Below are 25,301 nucleotides of genomic sequence, written 5' to 3' on the forward strand. Positions count from 1 at the left end.
ATTTAAAATTTGGTTTGATTGCTAATGGAAATTGTTAATCATCATTATTGTAATAATGATGTGAATTAATATTGGCCCCTCCTATTCAAATCTACAACAAATTTCATGGTGAGAGACGGCGCATGGAGGCAAGGTTATCAAATCAAGATGGCGACTTCCAGTCGACACGTGAAGCGGCGAGAGCGCTTGAAGAAATACAACAAAATGAAGAGAGAATCACGAAAACAGCCCGCTTTTCTAGATGATCAGAATTGGAAACCATTCGAAGTGGATATGTCAGCGTTTGCTGACGAAGAGATGGGTGGATTCGTCGGAATGGAGGTTTTAACTGATTACGATCCAAACATGCTTAGAAAACTTACGAGTGGGACTGTGGGAAAGGTAAGCATGCGCATGCAGAGTGAAGCCAGGTGCTCCGCTCCGCCGCTTACTGCCCGCTGAGCTGCGGCAGCTAGAAAAAGACGCCGCCGATGGTTGAGGCGGAGCTGGAGCTTGGCAAACCCAGGGACCTCCCGCCCGCTCCCTGGGTTAGGGCTCAGCTAGCTTGGAGGCTTCATTGTTCTGGGGAGTAAAAGTGATCTACTAGCTAGCCTACTGATTAACGTAGGTTTACTCCCCATGCATGAAGCCTGGGACAGGCCATACCTGGCTGTAGCAATAGACTAGTAGTAGCAGGGCTCTCGCAAAGTAAGGAATTTACGTGTGGCGCATTTTAAAAAATTGATAATATTTCCAACACCCAAATTTAGCACCCCGCCAGTGGGTTACTCAAGATACATACGCGTGCGTGCGCTCTGCTTAAACGGACAATCGGGAACATTTCAAAATTGAATTGAGGTGCTAATAAATGAAAAAATTACTCTGTATGTATACCTTCCATTGTGAAATCCCATCCTAAAAGAATGGAGGAAAGGAAAATAAAACAAAAATTGAAATATCAACAGACTAAACATGCATATATTTTCTTATTTTTTTCTTCAGGTGTGAACCATTCATTCATTATGAAAGGAAATATTTGCATATTCTTTCACATTAATATGCTTGGGTTTTTTGTCTCACCTGCGAAGCAAAGTGAGACTATAGGCGCCGCTTTTCCGACGGCGACGGCGGCGGCGGCGTCAACATCAAATCTTAACCTGAGGTTAAGTTTTTGAAATGACGTCATAACTTAGAAAGTATATGGACCTAGTTAATAAAACTTGGCCATAAGGTTAATCAAGTTTTACTGAACATCCTATTAGAGTTTCATGTCACATGACCAAGGTCAAAGGTCATTTAGGGTCAATGAACTTAGACCATGTTGGAGGAATCAACATCGAAATCTTAACCTGAGGTTAAGTTTTTGAAATGTCATCATAACTTAGAAAATATATGGACCTAGTTCATGAAACTTGGACATAAGGTTAATCAAGTATCACTGAACATCCTGCATGAGTTTCACGTCACATGACCAAGGTCAAAGGTCATTTAGGGTCAATGAACTTTGGCCGAATTGGGGATATCTGTTGAATTCCCATCATAACTTTGAAAGTTTATGGATCTGATTCATGATACTTGGACTCAATAGTAATCAAGCATCACTGAAAATTTTGTGCAAGTTTCAGGTCTCGTGATTAAGGTCAAAGGTCATTTAGGGTCAATGAACTTTTGCCGAATCGGGGGTATCTATTGAATTACCATCATAACTTTGAAAGTTTATTGGTCTAGTTCATTAAACTTGGACATTAGAGTAATCAAGTATCACTGAACATCCTGTGCGCGTTTCAGGTCACATGACCAAGGTCAAAGGTCAATGAACTATGGCCGAATTGGGTGTATCTGTTGAATTACCATCATGACTTTGAAAGTTTATGGATCTGATTCATGAAACTTGTACATAAGAGTAATCAAGTATCACTGAACATCCTGTTCGAGTTTCAGGTCACATGATCAAGGTCAAAGGTCATGTAAGGTCAATGAACTTTGGCCATGTTGGGTTTTTTTGTTGAATAACCATCATATCTCTGTAAGTTTATTGGTCTAGTTCATAAAAAGTGGACATAAGAGTAACCATGTATCACTGAACATCTTGTGCGAGTTAGAGTAGTATTCAAAGTCAGCACTGCTGCTATATTGAACCGCGTGATGCAGGTGAGACGGCCAGAGGCATTCCACTTGTTTGCAGGAGTTTCTGCATTTATTATAAAGTCAAAAATAAATTTACAATACATAAACATCGTAGTATGACATTAAAAGTACATTGCAATGTGACAAATTTATAAAAGTGTCATAACAAAATTTAGACATGAATACAATTTAAGGATAAGACAAAGTAGTGAAAAACAAATGCAATGGCAAACTATGTAAGCAAAATAAATGCTTGAGTAATAGCAGCCAAAAGGGAAAAGGGCTATATGGAAAACAATTATATTCCATACATTGTACATGTAGGTCTGGAAGAAAAATCTGACATCACAGATCATCAGAAAAGGAGTTATTTCAATAAGTAATCTTTCAAACTTGTTCGAAAATAATTCCAAACCTCATGATTCATCAGCATCAGGAAGCAAGTTGCCACACTTTCAAGGTGCATAGCTTGTTTTCCATACGTAAGTTGTTACCGATTGATAAACTGTTATTCAGACAATATGCTTGGAATAATAATATCAAAGCAATTGTAAAATATTGTATTACATTACATGCACACCATTTGTGTTCCCACTAGCATTACGTTTTTCTTTTTATAGTAGGATATGGTCTTGCATGTACAAGTCTGTTAAGAATTCTGAAAGTGTCATGAAGTAGAGCTCATCCTGGTCATCATAAAGTATCTTGAGCTCCCCGCTGTCAAGTGCCACCACTCTACCTTTATATCAGATGTCTCTGCCATCTTCATCCCATCGATGGTGGAATTTATGGTGAATTGAATTAATTAGAATGTGTCACTGATATTCGTCAATATTTTGTTCAAAACAAGGAGTGCAAAATAATAAAAAGAAACATACAATTCAAGGAATATAAGCAGATAAACAAAAACAAAATAGTATTTCGTCAAAAAGAAGATCAACTTATGTCTACTTATATCTATATAGTAAATGCATAATGGCATAAATAATAGAAGGGAGTGGTAAGCGTACAGGTGACATACATACATATACATACACACATACATACACATATATACATACACACATATTGGTGTAGAATGCTAGATGGATCAGTAATGAATGACGGGTACAAGTGATGGTGATCTTCAGCTTCATGTGGGGAGACTGCATGTAGTTCTTTCAAGCTCCTCTCTCGAGCATTTGGAGAAGGCATCCTTTTCAACACCTTGTTGCAAAAGTTTGGTGCGAAGGCTGATTCGCTTCCGGAGGACATTACAGGCTCTTGTCCTGGACATACGCTTAAGTTTCTCACCAAGGTTGTCCTTTGCAATAAGCCCATGCGTTATTACACACTCCATTATCTTCTCCAATCTTTCTCGTTCTCTGGCATCTTTTACGTTCATTTTATGCTTGCTTCTGACCCTGTTCCTGACTGCTTCAACATATGCTTGTCCATCTGCTCTGTCCTCAGTCCTGATTTTTGTGGATTGGGTGACTGCCTCTTCAATGAGGCTCCTTTTCTTCTGTGGACTTGACGTTTCCAACCACTTTCTTGTCTTATTGACAGAGAACATTACCTTTCCCTCCAATTTGGAGATCTTAGTATTTGGTGCTCTTTGAAGTCTAGAATCAAGCATCGCGAAATTCCTCTCACCACTAATATGTTAGTGGGAGAACACGACATCGCAGCTTCCTTAAAAGTTCATCAGATGGATCCTAGAACTCTCCTCCAGGAAGCCGCGATTTCAATTGCCGTTTTATTACTTCAACAAAACCATTCAGGATGTGGGAGAGAGTGGAGTGCATTTGAGGGGTAGGATCTGTACGTTCCCTGTTCTGACCTCTTCCCCAATAAGCCCATGTGTTATTACACACTCCATTATCTTCTCCAATCTTTCTTGTTCTCTGGCATCTTTTACGTTCATTTTATGCTTGCTTCTGACCCTGTTCCTGACTGCTTCAACATATGCTTGTCCATCTGCTCTAGTGATTTTTGTGGATTGGGTGACTGCCTCTTCAATGAGGTTCCTTTTCTTCTGTGGACTTGACGTTTCCAACCACTTTCTTGTTTTATTGAAAGAGAACATTTTCTTTCCCTCCAATTTGGAGATCTTAGTATTTGGTGCTCTTTGAAGTCTAGAATCAAGCATCGCAAAATTCCTCTCACCACTAATATGTTAGTGGGAGAACACGACATTGCAGCTTCCTTAAAAGTTCATCAGATGGATCCCAATACTTTCCTCCAGGAAGCCGCAATTTCAATTTCCGTTTTATTCAACAAAACTATTCGGGATGTGAGAGAATGGAGTGCATTTGAGGGGTAGGATCTGTATGTTCCCTATTATGACCTCTTCCCAGTGGGCCATTTCATAAAGCTGTTTGTAATTTAAGAGTGACTGGTGATCCTTTCTTGTAAATAACATTCACCATTAAATGTTATTTGGTGATTATTAATCATGCAAGAAAAGTTCACCAGTCGTTCTTAAAGTCCCCCAGGTCCACTGTACATGCAGATCTCTCAAATATTGTGCCCAGGTGCAATCGGTGGTATAGTCGATGACTCCTGTTTGAGCACATACTGTAAGTAGGCAGCCATCAAGAAAGTTTGTGATAAATATTAGGACGTCTGGTTTAGTGTGGCGCATTTTTTTTAAGATGATAAAATGATATCAAAATTTATATTTCTATAAAGCACTTTTGACAACAGTTTCAAAGCGCTGTTTATATATAAAAATTATACAGAACGAAAGAAACGTACATAAGAAAACAAGACACAATGATATATTAAAGAAAACACATACTATATAATTAAACAATCCACAAAATGACAAGATACAGTGTACATTGATAAAAATAGATTGTATTTGCTGTGACTGGGAAAAGTGAGTCTTAACTCTTCTTAAATATGACAGTGTCAGGTGCATCCTGAATGTGTGCAGGGAGAGCGTTAAAAAAAAACAAAAAAAAAACGGTGCATGAAAGGTGCACAATAAGGAAATGGTTTGTTGCCACCCGAACCAATGTCTTGTGATTCTGATGTTGTATGCACCACCATGTCGTACCATCAAGACCTTTTCTTGGCCAAAGCACACTGTGCTTTGCATAGAGTTGCATACCCATTTGACCTCACTTCAGTTGAGTCGGCAAAATGTTGTTGAAGAGAGTAGCGCATCTTTGTGTGGAATGACCTAATGAAATTGTTTTAGTTTTAATTCATATGTCTCAAAGGGAAGGGCAATTAACAATCGAGGAGGTTATTCCAGTACTTTGTCGTGTTTACATAGAAGGAATCTTGAAAGAAAGCCTTATGGTGAATCTGGAGGAATCCCCCTTGTATGTCTCGCGTTCTGTTGGACAAACTCACTTATCTTGATATTGACGAGACCGTTGTTCAACTTGTTTAGCTTACAAAGTCTGTGTTTTTTTTTCTTGTCAGAAGAGATTCCCAGCCAAGATCACTAAGTGCTTTAGTGATGGAGCCCTCCTCCCTGTGATAGTTACCGGTACAAAATAGAAATGGTTTATTGAACAGAAATCATTTGCGGCCAAAAGGCCGAATTAAAGATTTTCAAACATAAAAGCAAAAACACAAATATGCATCAATATCACAACAACATAATGAAAGACGGAAAGGGAAAACATAATTAAAAATATGTTAAAAAATAATAATCACATACCCAAGGTAAATAATACATACATGTGTTATTGTGAAATCAATCACCATTGTAATATAGTCATTTTTACAACCATTTATTAATTAAAAAAAATGACCTAACACCAACACCAAAAGGTCAACACTGAACTTGAAATCCCCCACTGTATTCAGTATTGCCAGTTTAATTTCTGCATCCCTTTTCCATTTTGTTATCCCCTGCAGCAGGAGTCCAAATCACTCAAGAAGGTTCAAGACGTCCAGAAACCCCTAGCCAGTAAAACATCCATTGAGAAGAAGGTGAAAGGGAATCAAAAGAACAAGAAGAAAGGCACGACCACAAACAGTTCGATCACAAACCCCAAGAAAAGCACCTCATCAAAAGACAAGCAACGCAAATCTGCCGATGTGAATGCTAGGACTAAGCAGGAAACTGCCGTTGAAAGCAAAGATGTGGAAGATGCTTTGAAGAGTAAGGAGAAAGAAGCAAGCCCCGGAAAGTCAGGAGTAAGGAAGAGAAAATCGGGAAGAGAGCGACTTGAAGAGCTTCGAGCGAAGAGGAAGAGGAGAAAGAGTGAGCAAGCAGAAGGAGAGGACTTGGGAGTTAAGGAAGAGAAGAAGGAACCAAAGAATAGCAAGGAAGAAGATAATAATGGAAGGGAGATACCTAGTACTGGTGAGTACCGTTGTAAATGATTGGTTGAAAATATTTCAGGGTCTCATCATAAAGACTTACCTGAATGAAAACAAGTGCATGAATTACTATGACAAGTTTACTATCAGCCAATCAAATTGACTGATTTCAATAGCTTAAAACTGTTGTTGCATTTTTTTTTTAATGAGTTTTATGAAATGGTCCCTGGGCTCCATTGCGTAAAAGTTGTAATTCTTGATTCTGATTGGCTGTTGATCAGCATTACCATGGTTGTTAACATTGATGACAAAGTAACTTTTACGGAATAGTAACTTTTATGCAACAGGCTTGCAAAAAAGAGGGCACAAAAATATCCAAGGCCAATGAGAGGAGGTTTGAGGCCAATCAGTAGGGCATCTGTAGCCTTTGACTCTGATGAAAATTTGATTAATTCAAGCACTGAAATATAGATGCCAGCCCCACCACATTCATGCATCCCTAATAGTGATTGTACTTGATATAAATGTGTTCTTATTAGAAGTTTCCATGTCCAAGTGCGACACCCTATCTTTCCTGAACCATCTATCCCCACCCTAATGCATTAATCTCTTCAATCATTGGGAATCACCCTCCCCACCCCCATTCAAGCATCCCCACCCCAGAGCTGCCAAGTAGCACGGATTTTCAGTATTTAGTACTGAAGAATAAGAAGAATACTGAAGGTTTCATGCAAAATACTGATTTCTAAAGTTTCCGTTTTATGTGTTGTCTTATGGTATTTCATTGAAAATACTGATATCATCATCAAAATACTGATTTTCAGCTTTAAAATTACTGAAATGTTCTTTTTCAGGTTGGCAGCTCTGCCACCCTAGTGCATCAATCTCTGCAGTCCATGGGATTCATCGCCCCACCCCAATATAACCCTTTCTTTTTCATGTCTTCAATGATAATTCAATTCAACTAATGCTGAATTTCAATCTCTATTTTAATCCAGAAGTTGCTATGTCCAAGTGGGACAGCCTATCTGTCCCCACCGTAGTGCATCAATCCCTGCAGTCCATGGGTTTCACCCGCCCCACTCCGATTCAAGCTGGTTGCATACCTGCTGCTATCAACGAAGGCAAAGACATAGTGGGAGCAGCTGAAACGGTGAGATTGTGAGAAAAAAATAAGTCTATTAACCACTAAAATCTTAACTTCGAATATTGTTAAGGTGTTTGAAACAAAATCGTCTCAGATTGAAGTATTACTAAGGATTATACAGAATTTCAATCTAGAGTATTCTTGGAATGGGAGTATATTTTGTGACTTTATAAAATTTCATTATTAGTTGATATATTTCTAGAAAGAAATAAGACACATTTCACATGCTGAGCATATTTGGTGACTCTTAATATTGAAGTGCAGTATCCTATCTTGTTCATCTTGTGATTTCTCAGAGGGAAAATGAAGAAATTATGATAATAATAGAACAGTTTTTGTATAGTGCATTACACCGTACAAAGGTCTCAATGGGCGATAGGAAAAAGAAGAAAAGATGAGGTGTTTTCTAGCTTTCTAGGTCTCTGTGTCAAAAATATCACAAAGGTTAATGATTGATCGCAGTTATGAAAGAACATTCCTTATTGGTCCATAATCATTGTTCACTTTTAATCAGAAATTACCATTTATAGCGAATGATTGCATGATTGCTCTGTGATATAAAGCCCTGATATCAGCTCCAATTCTTCTGTGCACATTTAGGGCAGCGGAAAGACACTCGCCTTTGGGATACCTCTAATATACAAGTTACTGCAGCATCGAGCAGCAAGGTCTTCTGACTCGACCTCAAAGACAAAGCCTAACCCAAGTAACAATGGGACTGATATCACAAGAATTAGACAAAGTCCATCGAATCACGAAAGGACAAACGAACATAAAGACCAGGATGCAGATTTGATGGAAGAGGTTGCGAGCGATGGTGATATTAATGATGATCTAAGTGACAATAGCTCTGATGATGATGTCGAGGAACCTGACAGCAATGACGACATTGATTCTGAGGTTGATGATGTCGAAGGACGGGTTGACATGCAGAGGCTCAAGTCACAAATGAAGTGTGTGGATGTCATCGATAACATCGCGGATGAGGACTGGGTAAAGGCCGGGCTACCGTTGACCAGCACACCGGCCGGAGGGCTTGACCAGGAGCAGAAGCTCTTTGGACTGGTCCTGACACCCACCAGGGAACTGGCTGTGCAGGTCAAGAATCACCTGGTTGCTGCAGCAAAGATGACAGATATCAAGGTAATGAATATACAATAACGTCTAAAGATGCCACGTAAGTCTGAATTAAGACACAACACATTTTCAGCCATAGGAAATGAACTTTTTATGTAAGAAAGCTCTGTAGTTCTAGATGATTTTCAGACTTTTTTAACAAATCTAAGTGGCATCCCTGAATGTCTTTTTTCTTCTGCGATATTGTGGTAAGAGTACCACAGTACCGTGATGAATTCTTCCAGCAGTTCTAATATCTGTGTGTTGCATGCCTCTCTTCTGGGCCACCCATGAGGTCTACCTGTTGGGTGCCCTTATACATGATATATGGCAATAATTCTATTATTTGACACCTTTTCAATAGTTGACTTTCATTTTGGGTGAGTTTATGCACATCCATTAAAATGGATGTACACGTAGGAGGGTGATTGTGGTTTGTGAGGTGCATCCGGTCCACCCTCGCAGGCGGGGAATAAACCAGATTTAAAACATGGACTACTAATGGTTCATTGACATTTGCTCCCTCTGCTATAAATTTCACACAATAATCAAATAACCTTCAACCTTGGATTAAACACTACACCCGACCATTAACCATGAACCCTAAACCTTACATAAAACCTTTTTGAATCCCTAAGTACGTCTTAGATGAAACTATGTTTGGGGCAATTGTCGCAAGAGCAAATGTCGTGTCACCATACTGCTTCATCTTAAAACTTCAGTATTGTTGATTAAAACACTATGAAGAGATACAAGTACAATTTATCTCTTATTCCAGCTGAAAAGTTGATTAGTTCCTTCAATTTATTCCAGGTTGCCGTGGTGGTTGGAGGAATGTCTGCCGAGAAGCAAAAGAGAGTTCTGAAGAAAAGACCAGATATCATAGTGGGTACCCCTGGAAGGTTATGGGAGCTTTATAAACTGGTAAGACATAGTTGTGATTGATCTGATCAATTGCTTTTTCTATTGCTTTGCTCTCCCATATTTGTGCCCCATCTTACAAAGAGTTGCGATTGATCTGATCAATCGCATTTATGGACAGCCAGCAAACTAAATGCATGTTTGTTCAAAAATTTTCTAGATATTATGTATATTCATAAGTTCATTGATTTCTGGACAGTATGGTGTGTTCTCCTTTGTTTACAAAGGGCATTTTGCACATTTCCTGTAGAAAAAATTATGACACTGATGGATTTCCATAGAGATATGATTGATTGGATCAATCATATCTATTTGTAAGACGGGGCCCTGGTGGGTGTTCCATAGATCTGTTTGTAAGTTAAAGGTCAAGTCCACCTCAGAAAAATGTTGATTCAAATCAATAGAGAAAAATCAGACAAGTACAATGCTAAAAATTTCATCAAAATTGGATGTAAAATAAGAAAGTTATGACATTTCAAAGTTTCGCTTATTTTTAACAAAATAGTTATATGAACGAGCCAGTTACGGTACATCCAAATGAGAGAGTCGATGATGTCACTCACTCACTATTTCTTTTGTTTTTTATTGTTTGAATTATACAATATTTTAATTTTTACAAATTTGACCATTAGGACCTTCTTGCCTGAAGCACAAAATGTTAAAATAATGGAATTCCACGTGTTCAGGGAGGAATGAAACTTCATTTCACATGACAATGACTAGAAAATAAAGATATTTCATATTTCATATAATAAATTACAAAAGAAATAGTGAGTGAGTGATGTCATCAGTTCCTCATTTGCATACCGACCGAGATGTGCATATAACTGTTTTGTGAAATGAAGCGAAACTTTAAAATACCATAACTTATTTTACATCCGAATTTGATGAAATTTTCAGTGTTATGCTTATTGGATTTTTCTCTTTTTATTCAAATCAAGTTTGTGTTAGGGTGGACTTGTCCTTTAAGAGCAACTTTGAGAGTGACTGATGATTCTTACTTGTGGTAAATGGTATACACCAAAATGTTCATTGGCGATGGGTTAGTGCGTAAGAAAGGATCACCAGTCGTTCTGAAAGTAGCTCTTATCTTATGACCTGGGGGCCGTTTCATAAGGCTGTTCGTAAGTTAAGAGCGACTCTAAGAACGACTGGTGAACTTTATGACCCGGGGGCCGTTGCATAAAGCTGTTCGTAAGTTAAGAGCGACTTTAAGAATGACTGATGAACCTTTCTTACGCGCATAACCATCGCCAATGAATAAACCATTTACCACAAGAAAGGATCACCTGTCGTTCTTAAGGTCATTCGTATCTTACGAACAGCTTTATGAAACACCCCCCCCCCCCCCTCCCTATCTGGTACCCCCTTGAAGAAATATTGGTGATAGTTTTCATGGGGAACGGGTGAAAAGCATTGGAAGAATATGCAATAGAGACCTCTTTAGAGGAGATCAGTGAGAAATGTTTTGGCTAAGCATGCTGAGCATCAGGCAACCCAGGGGTCAGGGAAAGTTGAGATAATTTCTAGTGGCATTATATAATATCTGCTGTTCATAATTCTTGTTTGAGTCAAGATGATTTTTTCCAACTTAATAATTAATATGCAACATTTATATAACGCGTTTTAACCCTAAATCTCCCGGGGTATTTTTATTCTTGTCATTCCCGGGGGGGGGGGGCCATTATGGCCCCCCCTTAAGATCTCGGCCGCCGATCGCGCGAGCGACGCAAAAAATTTGCACGCTGGTAGTGTGCGATGTAATCTACAAGGCTGTATGGTAAAATATTCCAAAATAATGAGATTTTATTTTATATGAATTAATTATGCTAATTTATGCATAAATCATACTTTTTGCTCTAATTCACTAAATAAAGCTCCTAGAATGCTAATTTTTGGTAAAAATTTTCTTTTTAGCATTCTTAACAATCGTAATTCAAAAAAACTTTGGTTTGGAAATAAATTTCTTATGTATTTTATTGTTTTATGAATTTCTTATGTATTTCTTTGTTTTTTTACTTTTTGTTTTTTATTGTTTTTTCAATGGAAATTGTTCCAGACATAATTCTGATCATAAACAAGGCAAAATTAATTAAGTTTAATCAGTAAAAGTAGAAATAATGATACATTTATGAATTTTGGCTAAATACGCAATTTGCATTGGATTTGTACATGAAATCACGTTTATGAGCAATTTTGGGTCTGACATGCACTTGCATAATGTTGCGTAATGTCGTAACTGCGTACCCGGGCGTCACAACTTTGGTCTCAAAATTTGTGCGAGACTTGAATGTAAAAAGTCAGTGAGCTGCGAGGTGAAAAAATTTCGCGCAGCAGATATATCACGAAAATTGTTGAGGGGAAAATTGAACCCGGGAGAATTAGGGTTAATACAAATCTCCCTGAGTGCTACATACTATTACACCGACTTTAGCATGGCTATCCTGATCGGACGCTTAAGCATTCAAGGATTTTCTTCCTACCGGGTTCCCATTTTACACCTGGTTGGAGAGTGGGAAATGTAGATAAACGCCTTGCCAAAGGACGTGAGTGGTGCGGTGGGATTTGAATCCCGGACCTTGTGATTCAAAGTCTGGCGACTTATCTAGTGAGCCACAACACCTCTGTCCCATGAAACATGATAATGTGTCTTGAATGCCTTCCCCCTGTGAACACCACATACAACTCTTCACTCAATTCTTCCTTGTGTCACCATCCACGCAGGGCGAACCTCATCTTGCCAGCCTGCCTGACATACAATGCCTGGTCATGGACGAGGCTGACCGCATGGTTGAGAAGGGTCACTATGCAGAGCTGTCAGAGATACTGGACCTTCTAAACAGGTTAGAAAACAATTAATAGTAATAATAATTAGACTTGCATTGCTCCAAATCCACTCTGTAGAGTGCTCAATGCGCTTTTTAGGAAATTATAAAGGAAATTAAGAATTGTAGTGGAAACATGAAAATTCTTAAACTCCCATAGGCTTTGCACATGGACCATCTGCTTGCATCTAGTCTGCAGGCACTGACCATATTTGCAATTTCTATGATGATGATGATGATTATGATTAGCATTTTTATGGTGCCATTTATCTGTGAAGAATCATTCAAAGGCACTGGCTCCCCAATATGTTACATATTCACAAAGTTGCTGTAAAAAATGGGTCTTTAGTTCAGATTTCAAGGTCTCAATGTAACAATTACGAAGTTGGATTAGTAGAGAATGCCATCTATCAACAAGGAGGTCTTCATAAAAGACTAGCAATAATAAATCTTGCTGTGTAAATTTCCTGACTGAAAGGGACCTTCTGTACACAATTTGATGGCAGGGACCACACATCAAAATTTTGTTCAGATCAACTGTATCTTTAAACGGATTTCTTTCCCCATGCATTAATGATACTAAAGAAAACCTATTTAGTCATTCCCAGACAGGTATGAGTGAATTGAGCACCAAATGTGCTGAGGAACCGAACCTCTGCTGTTAGAGATCTATGTGACAAAATTTAGATCATGATTTCAGAATATAGACCATAATTATTATTTATAATTGAAAATGTCTACTCTGCAAAACTAAAGACTAAGCTCTGTATTATTTGATTTTCATTTATTTAATTTTTGATATTTTCTTGATTTTGTCTGATGAAATATTCAGTTCGGAGCAGAAGTCATCGCGACAGACCTTTGTGTTCTCAGCGACGCTAAGTCTGATCCATCTGGGGCCACTCAGGAAATCACTCAAGAAGGCTTACAAACAAGACAAGAAGGATAAACTAGGTGAGTCAATGATCAAAATGATATTATGGGATTGTCCCAAAAAGATGTGCACAAATGCAGATACACAAATCAAGGCTCAGTCATTATGCCTATTTTACTTGATTTTTTGTTGTTTTACTATTTTATTTGATCAGTCAAATGATTGATATATTACTTAATTAGATCATTTGTGTGTTGATATACTTTGATTCTGTAATAGTCAAGGTTAAAGACTTCAAGGTGGTAGATCAAACATAAAATGAAAGCATGGCCTCTGCCTTACTCAATTTATCACTGCATTGATTGATTGATTCATCCATCCTTTATTTGATTGATTAATTAATTTATTTATTCATTCACTAATGCATGCATCCATTCATTGGTTCATTTCTTAAGAAATTTATTTATTCATTCATACATTCATCCATCCATCCATTCATTCATCCATCCATTCATCCATTCATTCATTCATTCATCCATCCATTCATCCATCCATCCATCATTCATATACTGAATCTTAACACCAGTTAAAGATTAATTTATGAATTAATCAATTCAGTTACTTGTTTCTATTTGTGTTTTAGATTCTGTAATGGCCAAAGTTGGAATCCGAGAAGACGCAGAGGTGGTAGATCTCACCAAACGAGAAGGCACTGCTTCCACTCTACTGGAGAGCAAGATTGTTTGTGCTGTCGAAGAAAAGGTGATTGCTATTCCTGGTGTATCTCTCTTTATACCTCTTACCCACTGTTGAGTGATCCTTTACAAAAGCCGCGATTGACCTTTCGTACCTGATAGCGAAAATTTGTGTTACCATTCAAAAATTTTCTATATTCAATACAATTACCATGACTGACTAATACGATCTTATAAGATCACCATGATTACTCCACGATCAATTGTGTTGCGAATCGTGACTGTGGGAACATAGACTGTACCAGCGGACTGGTATGTAACATTTCTTTGCTGGAATAAACTGCTATTTCTGATATCCCATTCTGAGCCATTCCATATAATATAATATTGTATTTCTTGCAGGATATCTATCTCTTCTACTTCCTGAGGCAGTATCCAGGCCGTACATTAGTCTTTACTAACAGCATAGACTGTACCAGTGGACTGGTGTCTATCCCTTCGCTGCTGAATGCGCTGTACTATTTTTTATATCCCATTCTGAGCAATTCAATATAATATAATATTGTATTCCTTGCAGGATATCTACCTCTTCTACTTCCTGAGGCAGTATCCCGGCCGTACATTAGTCTTTACTAACAGCATAGACTGTATAAGAAGACTGGTGTCTATCCTTTCTCTGCTTGAATGCACGCCGCTTCCACTACACTCCTCTATGATTCAAAAGCAGCGCCTTAAAAATCTAGAAAGGTAAGATTTCACACACTTCAAACTTTGCAAGATTCTTCCAAAGGGAATTTCAATAGGAGGAAGCCAAAAGGAATCCAAAATAGAGAAAAATATAAAAATCCATATTTTGTTCTAAATGAAATCAGGAAATAGAAATACTCCGAAAATTCCTTTTGCCCCAATTGATCATGGGCCCGGCAGCCTCTGTGCAGCGCCAGATCAACGTAGCTCTATTCCTTGAATTGTTGAATGCCAAACAGGGTAGCTGCAACTCTCATCTTTTTATGTCTTTTGATCTGATGCGGCCAGGGCTTGAACTCTCGACCTTCTGGTTTTTACACGGGCACTCTACTAACTAAGCCAACACACCAGTTACAGTTGTAAAGACCTTGTTCTCCTAAAATAAAAAAATATGGTTAACATAGTAGATTGATGGCTAATGTCAATTATTCATTGAATATACAGGGCAGACAGTACATTACCATTTAAAAATCTCTGAATGTCAAGTAGAGGTGCAATTAGATGGTGATATTGTAATGAAAATTATTGATCTCAGTTACATTTTACATCTTTTTTTCAGTATTTATAAATAAATGATATAGGATTTGTATAGCGCACGTATCCACCTTGCTGGTTGCTCAAGGCGCGCTTGTCTACCGATTCCGATGCACACAGCTTTTTGAGGAATTACTTCCTGCCGGTACCCATTTACCTCACCTGTGTTGAGTGCAGCACAATGCGGGTCAATTTCTTGCTGAAGGAAAACACGCCATGGCTGGGAATCAAACCAACGTCCTTCAGATTGAAAGACGGGAGTCATGACCACTAGACCATGACACCCCCACATTTGTTATTTGTGTATTTAAAGTTGAAGTCTGAAAAATTTTCAAGAAATTTGGTGTTTGATATGATTTTATGCATGAAAAGTGTTTGATAATCGGATATACCTCCATATATTACCCCCCCATACTTGTTTCCCAGATTTACGAAGAATCCCAAAGGGCTACTCCTGGCTACTGACGTCGCTGCCAGAGGCTTGGATATTCCAGATATAGAGCATGTGATACACTACCAAGTCCCTAGAACGTCAGAGGTAAGACTGATTCTAAAAAAAAATCATATTTCATCTTTAGCAGCATTGCCAGATGTACAATGATTATTGTATTTTTCAATAATTTTCCCTTAAAGTAAAAAAAAAAAAATGGGAGTGACAATGCTCTTCGTTTGGGGGTATCAATTTTCACAGGTCATAATAAGAAAAGTGATAGTAATGATGATGATTGCATTGTAATAATGAAAATAATGATAATAACTAGAATTTAATTCGTCATGCGGACGAATTAGGTGGTCTGTCATGATTTGTCATTCAGTGTCGGCTGATGTATGAAATGAATCATTTAGATATCATTGATAATCTTGATCGTAGACATCCTAAGAATAAGTTTTGACCATTGCTAAATGTGATTATTGATGCGGTGATGACAATCGTCAGACATACATCTTCAAACAGATACATACAAGATAGATGATTATACCTCACGGATCAACACGGCAATGCCGGCATGATCCGGGGAGGTCCGGGATAGTTTTGCCCCAGATGACTGTGAACACGGCATCAACGCGGCAGCTTCACACGGATCTACACGGATCATGCCGGAAGAGCACGTCGTCAACACGGACCAATACGTCAGCAGCACGGACCTACACGTCAGCTACACGGACCACCACGTCAGCAACACGTACCTACACGTTAGCAATACGGACGAACAAGTCAAATGCGTTATCCATTGAGCTAGCATATTCCCCATAGAGATTACACGTAAGCAAATTTGAGAATTACAATTCCAATTTTGCAAGCGAAAGACGGGCATGATTCCGGCGTCTGATAAAAAAATGGAGGGCACACGGGCGAAGGCTTAGAATCTCAGCTACAACATATTAAAAGCTCAGGGAAAACCGACAACAAAAAATGGAGATATGGCTCACGAAATAGAGGATTGTCGAATCTAGTTTTGAGAAAAAGTCATGTCCCATAGAGATTACACGCAAAATGAGGAAAAATGACATGCCTCTTTTCATCACTGTTTTACGCAATGATGCGTTTCTCAAAACGATATTTCATGTCATTGACAAGAAAGGGTACATTCTAAACTACAACATATCGAAATCTGGGCGAAAAACGATTTATATTCGAGAAGTTACAACCAAATTTGCGTAAATTTGATGACGTCATTTTTGAGAAAATGAAATTTTTAGTTTAGGCGCCATTTTGATGACGTCATGATCAAATTGAGGGACAATGGTGACATGAAATCAAATCTACAACTCACACTCTATCGATATATATAAAAAAAATTGGGGGTCAATGGACTATTTAAAGAGCTATAGTGATTTTTCAATAGGCATGTTTTTGCCCATATACGGCATATAGTGAGAGCTCGCGCGCACACGTGCTGCAAACTTTAGCGGGTGTTAATTTCGTTATCATTGGTCATAGAGAGCTAAATTGGGTATCAAATTGTTCAAAATTATATAATCGATGCAATCATGTAATAAAAACGGTGTTTTTGCACTGCGTTAAGGCATTACGCGCGGAAACGCGCGCGCACACGTGTGCGCGCGCAAATTTTTGAAATGCTTAGAATGACCTAAAACGTACTCTATTTTGGTCAAAAAGTGATTTTGAGCGTTTTTTAATTTTGACGCACGCGTACGCAAGCGTCGTGACCTCCAGGTGACCTTTGATGTCATGACTTGATGACCCTTGACCTTAAGTTGGTATGATGTTAATTTGATTGATTTTTGAAGATTGATAATGGAGATATGATTGATAATGTGATTTTACAAAATGGCGCCTAGATGACGTCATCATGACCTGATGACCTTGAAAAGCTTATTCTGACGTGTCCATGACAGATCCTATGTATGACGAAAAATTCAGCAAAATTGATTCAGCCGATTCGGAGAAAAGTTGGCGACAAACATAGGTGCGAAAAATAAATCAATGAAATGCTAACAATTACAATTAAAATACTAGAATTTAATTCGTCATGCGGACGAATTAGGTGGTCTGTCATGATTTGTCATTCAGTGTCGGCTGATGTATGAAATAAATCATTTAGATATCATTGATAATCTTGATCGTAGACATCCTAAGAATAAGTTTTGACCATTACTAAATGTGATTATTGATGTGGTGATGACAATCGTCAGACATACATCTTCAAACAGATACAAGATTATACCTCACGGATCAACACGGCAATGCCGGCATGATCCGGGGAGGTCCGGGATAGTTTTGCCCCAGATGACTGTGAACACAGCATCAACACGGCAGCTTCACACGGATCTACACGGATCATGCCGGCAGAGCACGTCGTCAACACGGACCAATACGTCAGCAACACGGACCTACACGTCAGCAATACGGACGAACACGTCAAATGCGTTATCCATTGAGCCACGATATTCCCCATAGAGAATACACGTAAGCAATTTTGAGAATTACAAGTCCAATTTTGCAAGTGAAATACGGGCATGATCCCGGCATCTGATCAAAAAATGAAGGGCACACTTGCGAAAGCTTAGAATCTCAGCTACAACATACTAAAAGCTTAAAGAAAACTGACCAGAAAAAATGGAGATATGGCTCACGAAATAGAGGAATGTCGAATCTGGTTTTGAGAAAAAGTCATGTCCCATAGAGATTACACGCAAAATGAGGAAAAATGACATGCCTCTTTTCATCGCTGTTTTACGCAATGATGCGTTTCTCAAAACGAATATTCATGTTAACTGAGGAGAAAGAGTACATTCTAAACTACAACATATCGAAATGTGGGCGAAAAAAGATCTATATTCGAGAAGTTACAACCAAATTTGCATAAATTTGATGACGTCATTTTTGAAAAAATGAAATTTTTAGTTTAGGCGCCATTTTGATGACGTCATGATCAAATTGAGGGACAATGGTGACATGAAATCAAATCTACAACTCATACTCTATCGATATATCAAAAAAAAATTGGGGGTCAACGGACTATTTAAAGAGCTACAGTGAATTTACAATAGGCATGTTTTTGCCCGTATATGGCCTGTAGTGAGAGCTCGCGCGCACACGTGCTGCAAACTTTAACGTGATTTAATTTCGTTATTAATGGTCGTAGAAGGTTGATCAAGGTATCAAATTGTTCAGAATTTTATTATCAATGAAATGATGTAAAAAAACGGTGTTTCTGCGTTTCGTTATGGCGTTACGCGCGGAAACGCGCACGCATGCGTGCGCGCGCGCAAATTTTTGAAATGCTTAGAATTACCTGAAACGTACTCTCGTTTGGTCAAAAATAGATTTTGAGCATTTTGAAATTTTGACGCGCGCGTACGCGCCCGTCGTGACCTCTAGGTGACCTTTAATGACATGACCTGATGACCCTTGACCTGAAATTGATGTGATGTAAATTTGATTGATTTTTGATAATTGATAATGGAGATGTGATTGATAATGTGATTTTACAAAATGGCGCCTAGATGACGTCATCATGACCTGTTGACCTTGAAAAGCTTCACTGCACGTGTCCATGACAGAACCTATAGATGACATGAAATTCAATGAAATTGACCATGTCCATTTTGAGAAAACTTGGCGACAAGAAAATCCGTAAAAATAAATAAATAAATAAATAAATAAGAAAATTCTGACGAAATTAATAGGTGATCTGTCAACGACAGACCACCTAATAATGATGATAATGATAATAATGATAATAATAATAATGATAATAATGATGAAAATTATAATAATAATGATAATAATGCAATTTTGTTTTGATCTTGCTCACTGTTTACCCATTCTTTAATGCAGCTGTATTCTTTCTCTACAATAAATTTTTCCTGTTTATTTGTAGTCTTATGTTCACCGTAGTGGCCGTACAGCGAGACAGGCCAAGTCTGGTCTAAGTGTTACCCTGGTATCCCCCAACGAGATGAACTTCTACAGGAGATTATGCAAGACACTCAACAGAGGTATGTATATATTCAAACCTGTGTTAGTGATTACTGGGGAGCGTTTCATCAACATTTTCGTCCGACAAGTTGTCAGATCTGACAACTTTCCTTGATAATGATTGGTTGAGAGGCACTGTTACCATAGTAACTGTCGGATAAAACAGTACTTGTCGGATAAAATGTCTGACAAGTCCTTTCATGAAACGCTCCCCAGGTATCTCTGTAGCAGCCACTTGCCTATAGTGACCTCTAAAACTGATTCTCATGGATACAGATTGGCCTGTATTCTCAAGTCAAGTTTAATTTAAACTCTGGTTTTAAGTTTTGGTCTAACTATGGAAAGCCAGTTGTTACATAAATCTCTAACAGTAGAGGTTCAATGTATCAGCTCATTTGACTCCCAAAACATTATAAACTGGCTGGGAAGGATAAGTATGACAGTTGTGTAGTAGATTTCACGGTACACCATGTATCTTTCTTGGGCAAATGTTGGTCCTGAAAAGGACCACCCAATCTCGACGTTTCGACAAGTGTGTTCTTGTCGTCCTCAGGAGAATGAGCAAAGTTTGTAAAGTTTGTATTCACCATTAACGAATTATAAAGAGCACAGTGAACATGAGAAGCATTTACCATAAACAAAATTTTGAAACATTTGGCTTCCCATAATTTTAGTGCAGAGTTAGACCATTGTCTATAAAGTTGAACCCGACTTCAGAATATGGGCCATTGTGTGTATAAGAACCTGTCTATAGCAGCCGCCTGTATAGAGCAAGCTTTTAGGTTGCCTAGAACAACTCTTGTTTGAAAGATACATATATGTTCAGAATTTGAGTACATTACTGAAGTGATAGTTACATATTGAGTCATGGAATTTGCCTCGTCAAGAGGGAAATTTTACATGCTATACACGTCCTCGTTTAATCTTTTAGATGTGTGTAAACAAGGGTTTCGTTGCATTTCGTTTTACAGAGGAGATTCCCAGCTTTCCGGTGGAGCATAGTTACTACCAAGCTGTGAAGGAGAGGGTAGATCTAGCTAGGGAGATTGATAAACTTGAGCATGTCCATTCTAAGAAGAAACATCAGAACGATTGGTTTGTCAGGGCTGCCAAGGAGCTGGATGTGGACGTAGATGAGCACTTGAAGTATCCTTGACTGGTAGTGGTGGTGCCTGTTTGGTCATGATGATGATGATGATAATGGTGATAGTGATGGTGAAAATAGTGATGGTGATGATTATGATGGTGGTGGTGATGGTGGTGGATGCAATGATGGTGGTAGTGGTGGTGGTGATGATGATGATGATAATGGTGATGATGATGGTGATGATAATGATGGTGATGATTGGTGATGATGATTATGATGGTGGTGATGATGATTATGATGGTGGTGATGATGATGGTGATGATGATTATGATGGTGGTGGTGATGGTGGTGGATGCAATGATGGTGGTAGTGGTGGTGGTGATGATGATGATGATAATGGTGATGATAATGATGGTGATGATTGGTGGTGATGATGATTATGATGGTGGTGATGATGATGGTGGTGATGATTATGATGGTGGTGGTGATGGTGGTGGATGCAATGATGGTGGTAGTGGTGGTGGTGATGATGATGATGATAATGGTGATGATGATGGTGATGATTGGTGATGATGATTATGATGGTGGTGATGATGATTATGATGGTGGTGATATTGATGATGATTATGATGGTGGTGGTGATGGTGGTGGATGCAATGATGGTGGTAGTGGTGGTGGTGATGATGATGATGATGATAATGGTGATGATGATGGTGATGATAATGATGGTGATGATTGGTGATGATGATTATGATGGTGGTGATGATGATTATGATGGTGGTGATGATGATGGTGATGATGATTATGATGGTGGTGGTGATGGTGGTGGATGCAATGATGGTGGTAGTGGTGGTGGTGATGATGATGGTGATGATAATGATGGTGATGATTGGTGATGATGATTATGATGGTGGTGATGATGATTATGATGGTGGTGATGATGATGGTGATGATGATTATGATGGTGGTGGTGATGGTGGTGGATGCAATGATGGTGGTAGTGGTGGTGGTGATGATGATGATGATAATGGTGATGATGATGGTGATGATGGTGATGATAATGATGGTGATGATTGGTGATGATGATTATGATGGTGGTGATGATGATTATGATGATGGTGGTGGATGTGATGATAGTGGTGATAATGATCATAAATTTATTTCCAACTAACTATTGAGTTAGTTATGGAGGTGATGATGATGAAGATAATGATGTGTTGGTCGTGATGATGGTGATGAAGGTCATTATCATTATATCAAAGTTGTTGAAATTTCTTGATATCCTTAATTACATCACCCCTACAGTCTTCATGACATGGGAGATTCTTCAGAGCAAAAACAATTCAACAAAAAAATGAGGATGATGCGAGGTGAGATAATTCTCTAACAAACTGTACACACCATCTCCCTCCCGTCTCATTCCCATTACCCATTGCATCCTGAAAATAGATCGCCCCTGTACAAAGCCTATGAGAATTACAGAATTTAGTAGTCAACAGGTTAAGATGTATTTCCTTATTAACTTCCTGAACTCCTCTTAATGATTTGGCCATGATTTATATCTGCATCATCTATTGCCCTTTTCTTGTCTCCTATTCCTGCCATTTTTTCAACACCCTTTCATTTATCTTTTGAATATAACAAAAAATACACAAATATAAATGTGTTTGTAGCGATGCACTGCACACAAAGTTACTTACATGTACAACGGTGCAAAATGGTTTAGGCTTCCAGGGGCTTTTCAACCACAACACCAGATATGACTGTGTAGCAACTCCTGTCACATACTTAAATTAAACCTGTGCATTATTTGTCTTATTAGATAATATGAATAGATGGCAGGGATGTTAAGAAGCTCGCAGTCAATTAAGCAGTTATCATTTTGACTTTACAGGTCACCTGAAGGCATTGTTGAAGAGGAGAATCTTTGCGGCTGGTTACTCGCAACGCTACCTGACCTCTCAAGGGAAACTGATCACTCCTTTCTCTCAAGGTAATAATGCCATAGTAATCAAATTTGTGAAAGCAGCTTCTTATTTAACCACTGTCTTTAGTGCGTAAAATGACACCAGGGGTGTGTTTCACAAAATTTAAGTGTGACGTAAAGAGTCACAAGAGTCACACTAACTATTTGTGAAACATCCCCCAGTGGCCTGTTGCAGGAAGAGTTGCAATCAAACGCAGTTCCAAAATCCAATGAAATGTGAGTAATAAGGATTCCCGCTTGATATTCTTAATTGTGTTTAAATGCATCGGTTTCAGTAAAAAAAATTATTATTTCTTTCTAATTTACCTTTTAGAGACTAAAACATGTTTTGGGACTTAATTTATTCAAATTGGATATTTCTTGGCATATCTCTGTTTTCAGTGTTTTCAGGTTTTAACCCTAAAAAGACTGGGGGGGCTGATTCAGCCCCCGACATTTTTCGCGATAAATCTGCCGCACAAAATTGTTTGACCGCGTCGCTCACTGACTTTTTACTTTCAAGTCTCGCGCAACTTTTGAGACCACAATTGTGACCCCCGGTACGGGGTTCCAAAATTACGCAACATTTCGTAAGTGTATGCAGACCCCAAATTACTCAAAAACATGAATTTGTGTACAAATCCAATGCAAATAGTGTTCTTAGCCAAAATTCATAAATGTATCATTATTTATCATGTTACTGCTTAAAATCAATTAATTTTATCTTGTTTATGGTCAAAATAAGGTCCCCGACAATTTCCATTGAAAAAAACAAAAACAAAAAGTCGAAAAACATAGAAATACATAAGAAATTTAGAAAACAATAGAATACATAAGAAAATAAATGTGATTTTGATTTTTTTTTTATATCGATTTGATCAGATGCCTATCTAGAGTATGTGAAACAAAAATAATTATTTCAGGGGCATTATTTTATTAATTAGAGCAAACTTATGATTTTACGCATAAATTAGCATAATTAATGAGACATGAGATTTTTTGCAGAATTTGTTATAGTTTTGTAGATAATGCCATGGGTAACGCGTGTGCCAATTTTCGTAGCGATCGCGCTATCGACAGCCGAGATCATAAGGGGGGCTGAATCAGCCCCCCCCCCCCGTCTTCTTAGGCGTCGAAATAGCCCAGTCTATTTAGGTGTTAAGTGTCAAAATATATTGTTTTGAGGTATCATCAGAGATTCTGTATGAGCTTGTTAAACTGGGGGCTTGTCTGGAGTTAAACCCAGGACCTTGTGCAACCCAAACGACAATCATACTATATGTACTAAGTCTGCTACGATACTCATTTTGCAACAACTCCCAGCCATTCCGTGAGAATTCAATATTAACTTGGTTCCAGCACCATGGTTCTCGCAAACTTTATCTCCCACAATAGAAAAAGCAAAATAAAAACAGTTGGCCTCAGAATCCTATATTGATACCACTTCCATCACTGTTATTTGAAAACATGAAAAATCTCTCTCCATTTTCTTTGTTTTAGATTACAAATGTTACCAAACTATATATTGTCTCTGCATTTGTACAACATAATTAAAATCATACCAGAATTACGATGAATGAAACAAAATCAGATTCCATAGTGGAATCCTGAAAATATTTTGCAGGCTCTAAAAACATCTTACTCTCTCCCTAAATTATTTTTGTTTTTTTGTTATTTCACAGCCACTGTTGGATCTCACGAAGCATTTTCCAAGCTGAAAGCTCGTATCAAGAAGGACAAGGAGGATGATGGTAAAGAGAAGGAAAAGAAAAGGAAGAAGTTCAAGCGGATGGGCAGATATCAGAAAAGGAAATGAAGGACAATAAAAAAATAATTACTTATTTTGTTCTTAGAATATAGGCTATGTGAACACAAATTATTCAGATTTTTCTTCTCAGAAGTACTTTTCTTTTGATTTTTATTCCTCATCATAGTCATCACATTTCGGCCATTCTCGGAAAACATTTCATTGTCCCTAACATTTTTCAGTCTACTTTTTTGATATCTTGCATTCTTTTCAGTGGCATTATGTTAGAATAATGTGTGGATAGCCATCTCACATGAGCTTGAAATCCAGTGATGCTCTAGCTTGACTTTGTCAGCATCCATAGCATCAGCAATCATTGGCAATTATTTAGTTTCACCACATTATCATCACCATATCCACCATCATTACTGCCATCATCATCGTTACCGTCAACATCGCTATCACCACCATATCCACCGTCATCATTACCACCACAACGGTCATCATCATCACCACCACGGTCATCATCACCACAACCATTATCACCGCCACCATCAACACAATCGCCACCACCATCATTACCACCACCACCATCATCTTAATCACCAGCACCATGACAACCACCATCGCCACCATTACCAACCATCATCATCACTATCACATGTTTTTTTTTTTTTATTTATGCTTGCAATAAAATAATCTAGCAAAGAAATGACATGAAGGATGAGAATGCTTCAAAATTTTGCTTGTATGATGCAGGTACTGTCACATGGGCGGACTCCAAATAAAATTCAAGTAAAACTCAATATATACCAAATCACAA

General features: G+C 38.2%; 1 protein-coding gene across 2 annotated transcripts; it reads left to right on the forward strand.

The window, feature by feature from the left end:
* The first annotated feature begins 113 nt into the window (after nt 1–113).
* LOC121430842 (ATP-dependent RNA helicase DDX24-like) lies at nt 114–24,776 on the forward strand. 2 transcript variants are annotated; one of them, XM_041628262.1, is made up of 15 exons: nt 114–381; nt 5,965–6,415; nt 7,371–7,525; nt 8,120–8,662; nt 9,449–9,559; nt 12,281–12,399; nt 13,214–13,335; nt 13,899–14,017; nt 14,528–14,697; nt 15,658–15,769; nt 19,581–19,698; nt 20,650–20,824; nt 22,071–22,135; nt 22,660–22,758; nt 24,414–24,776. In XM_041628262.1, the coding sequence occupies exons 1-15, from the start codon at nt 148–150 to the stop codon at nt 24,545–24,547; spliced, it is 2,727 nt and encodes a 908-aa protein (XP_041484196.1). In that variant the 5' UTR covers nt 114–147; the 3' UTR covers nt 24,548–24,776. The 2 variants fall into 2 exon arrangements, with proteins under 2 accessions (XP_041484196.1, XP_041484197.1); XM_041628263.1 differs by having other exon boundaries at nt 5,968–6,415.
* Nucleotides 24,777–25,301: the final 525 nt, after the last annotated feature.

This window comes from Lytechinus variegatus, chromosome 17 (assembly GCF_018143015.1).
Source record: "Lytechinus variegatus isolate NC3 chromosome 17, Lvar_3.0, whole genome shotgun sequence".
In the NCBI taxonomy this organism is placed as follows: domain Eukaryota; kingdom Metazoa; phylum Echinodermata; class Echinoidea; order Temnopleuroida; family Toxopneustidae; genus Lytechinus; species Lytechinus variegatus.

Coding starts and splice junctions, on each gene's coding strand:
- LOC121430842 (XM_041628262.1), top strand. CDS start 148: ATGGCGACTTCCAGTCGACACGTGAAGCGGCGAGAGCGCTTGAAGAAA. Junction 382..5,964: donor CGAGTGGGACTGTGGGAAAG/GTAAGCATGCGC, acceptor TATCCCCTGCAG/CAGGAGTCCAAATCACTCAA. Junction 8,663..9,448: donor CAAAGATGACAGATATCAAG/GTAATGAATATA, acceptor AATTTATTCCAG/GTTGCCGTGGTGGTTGGAGG.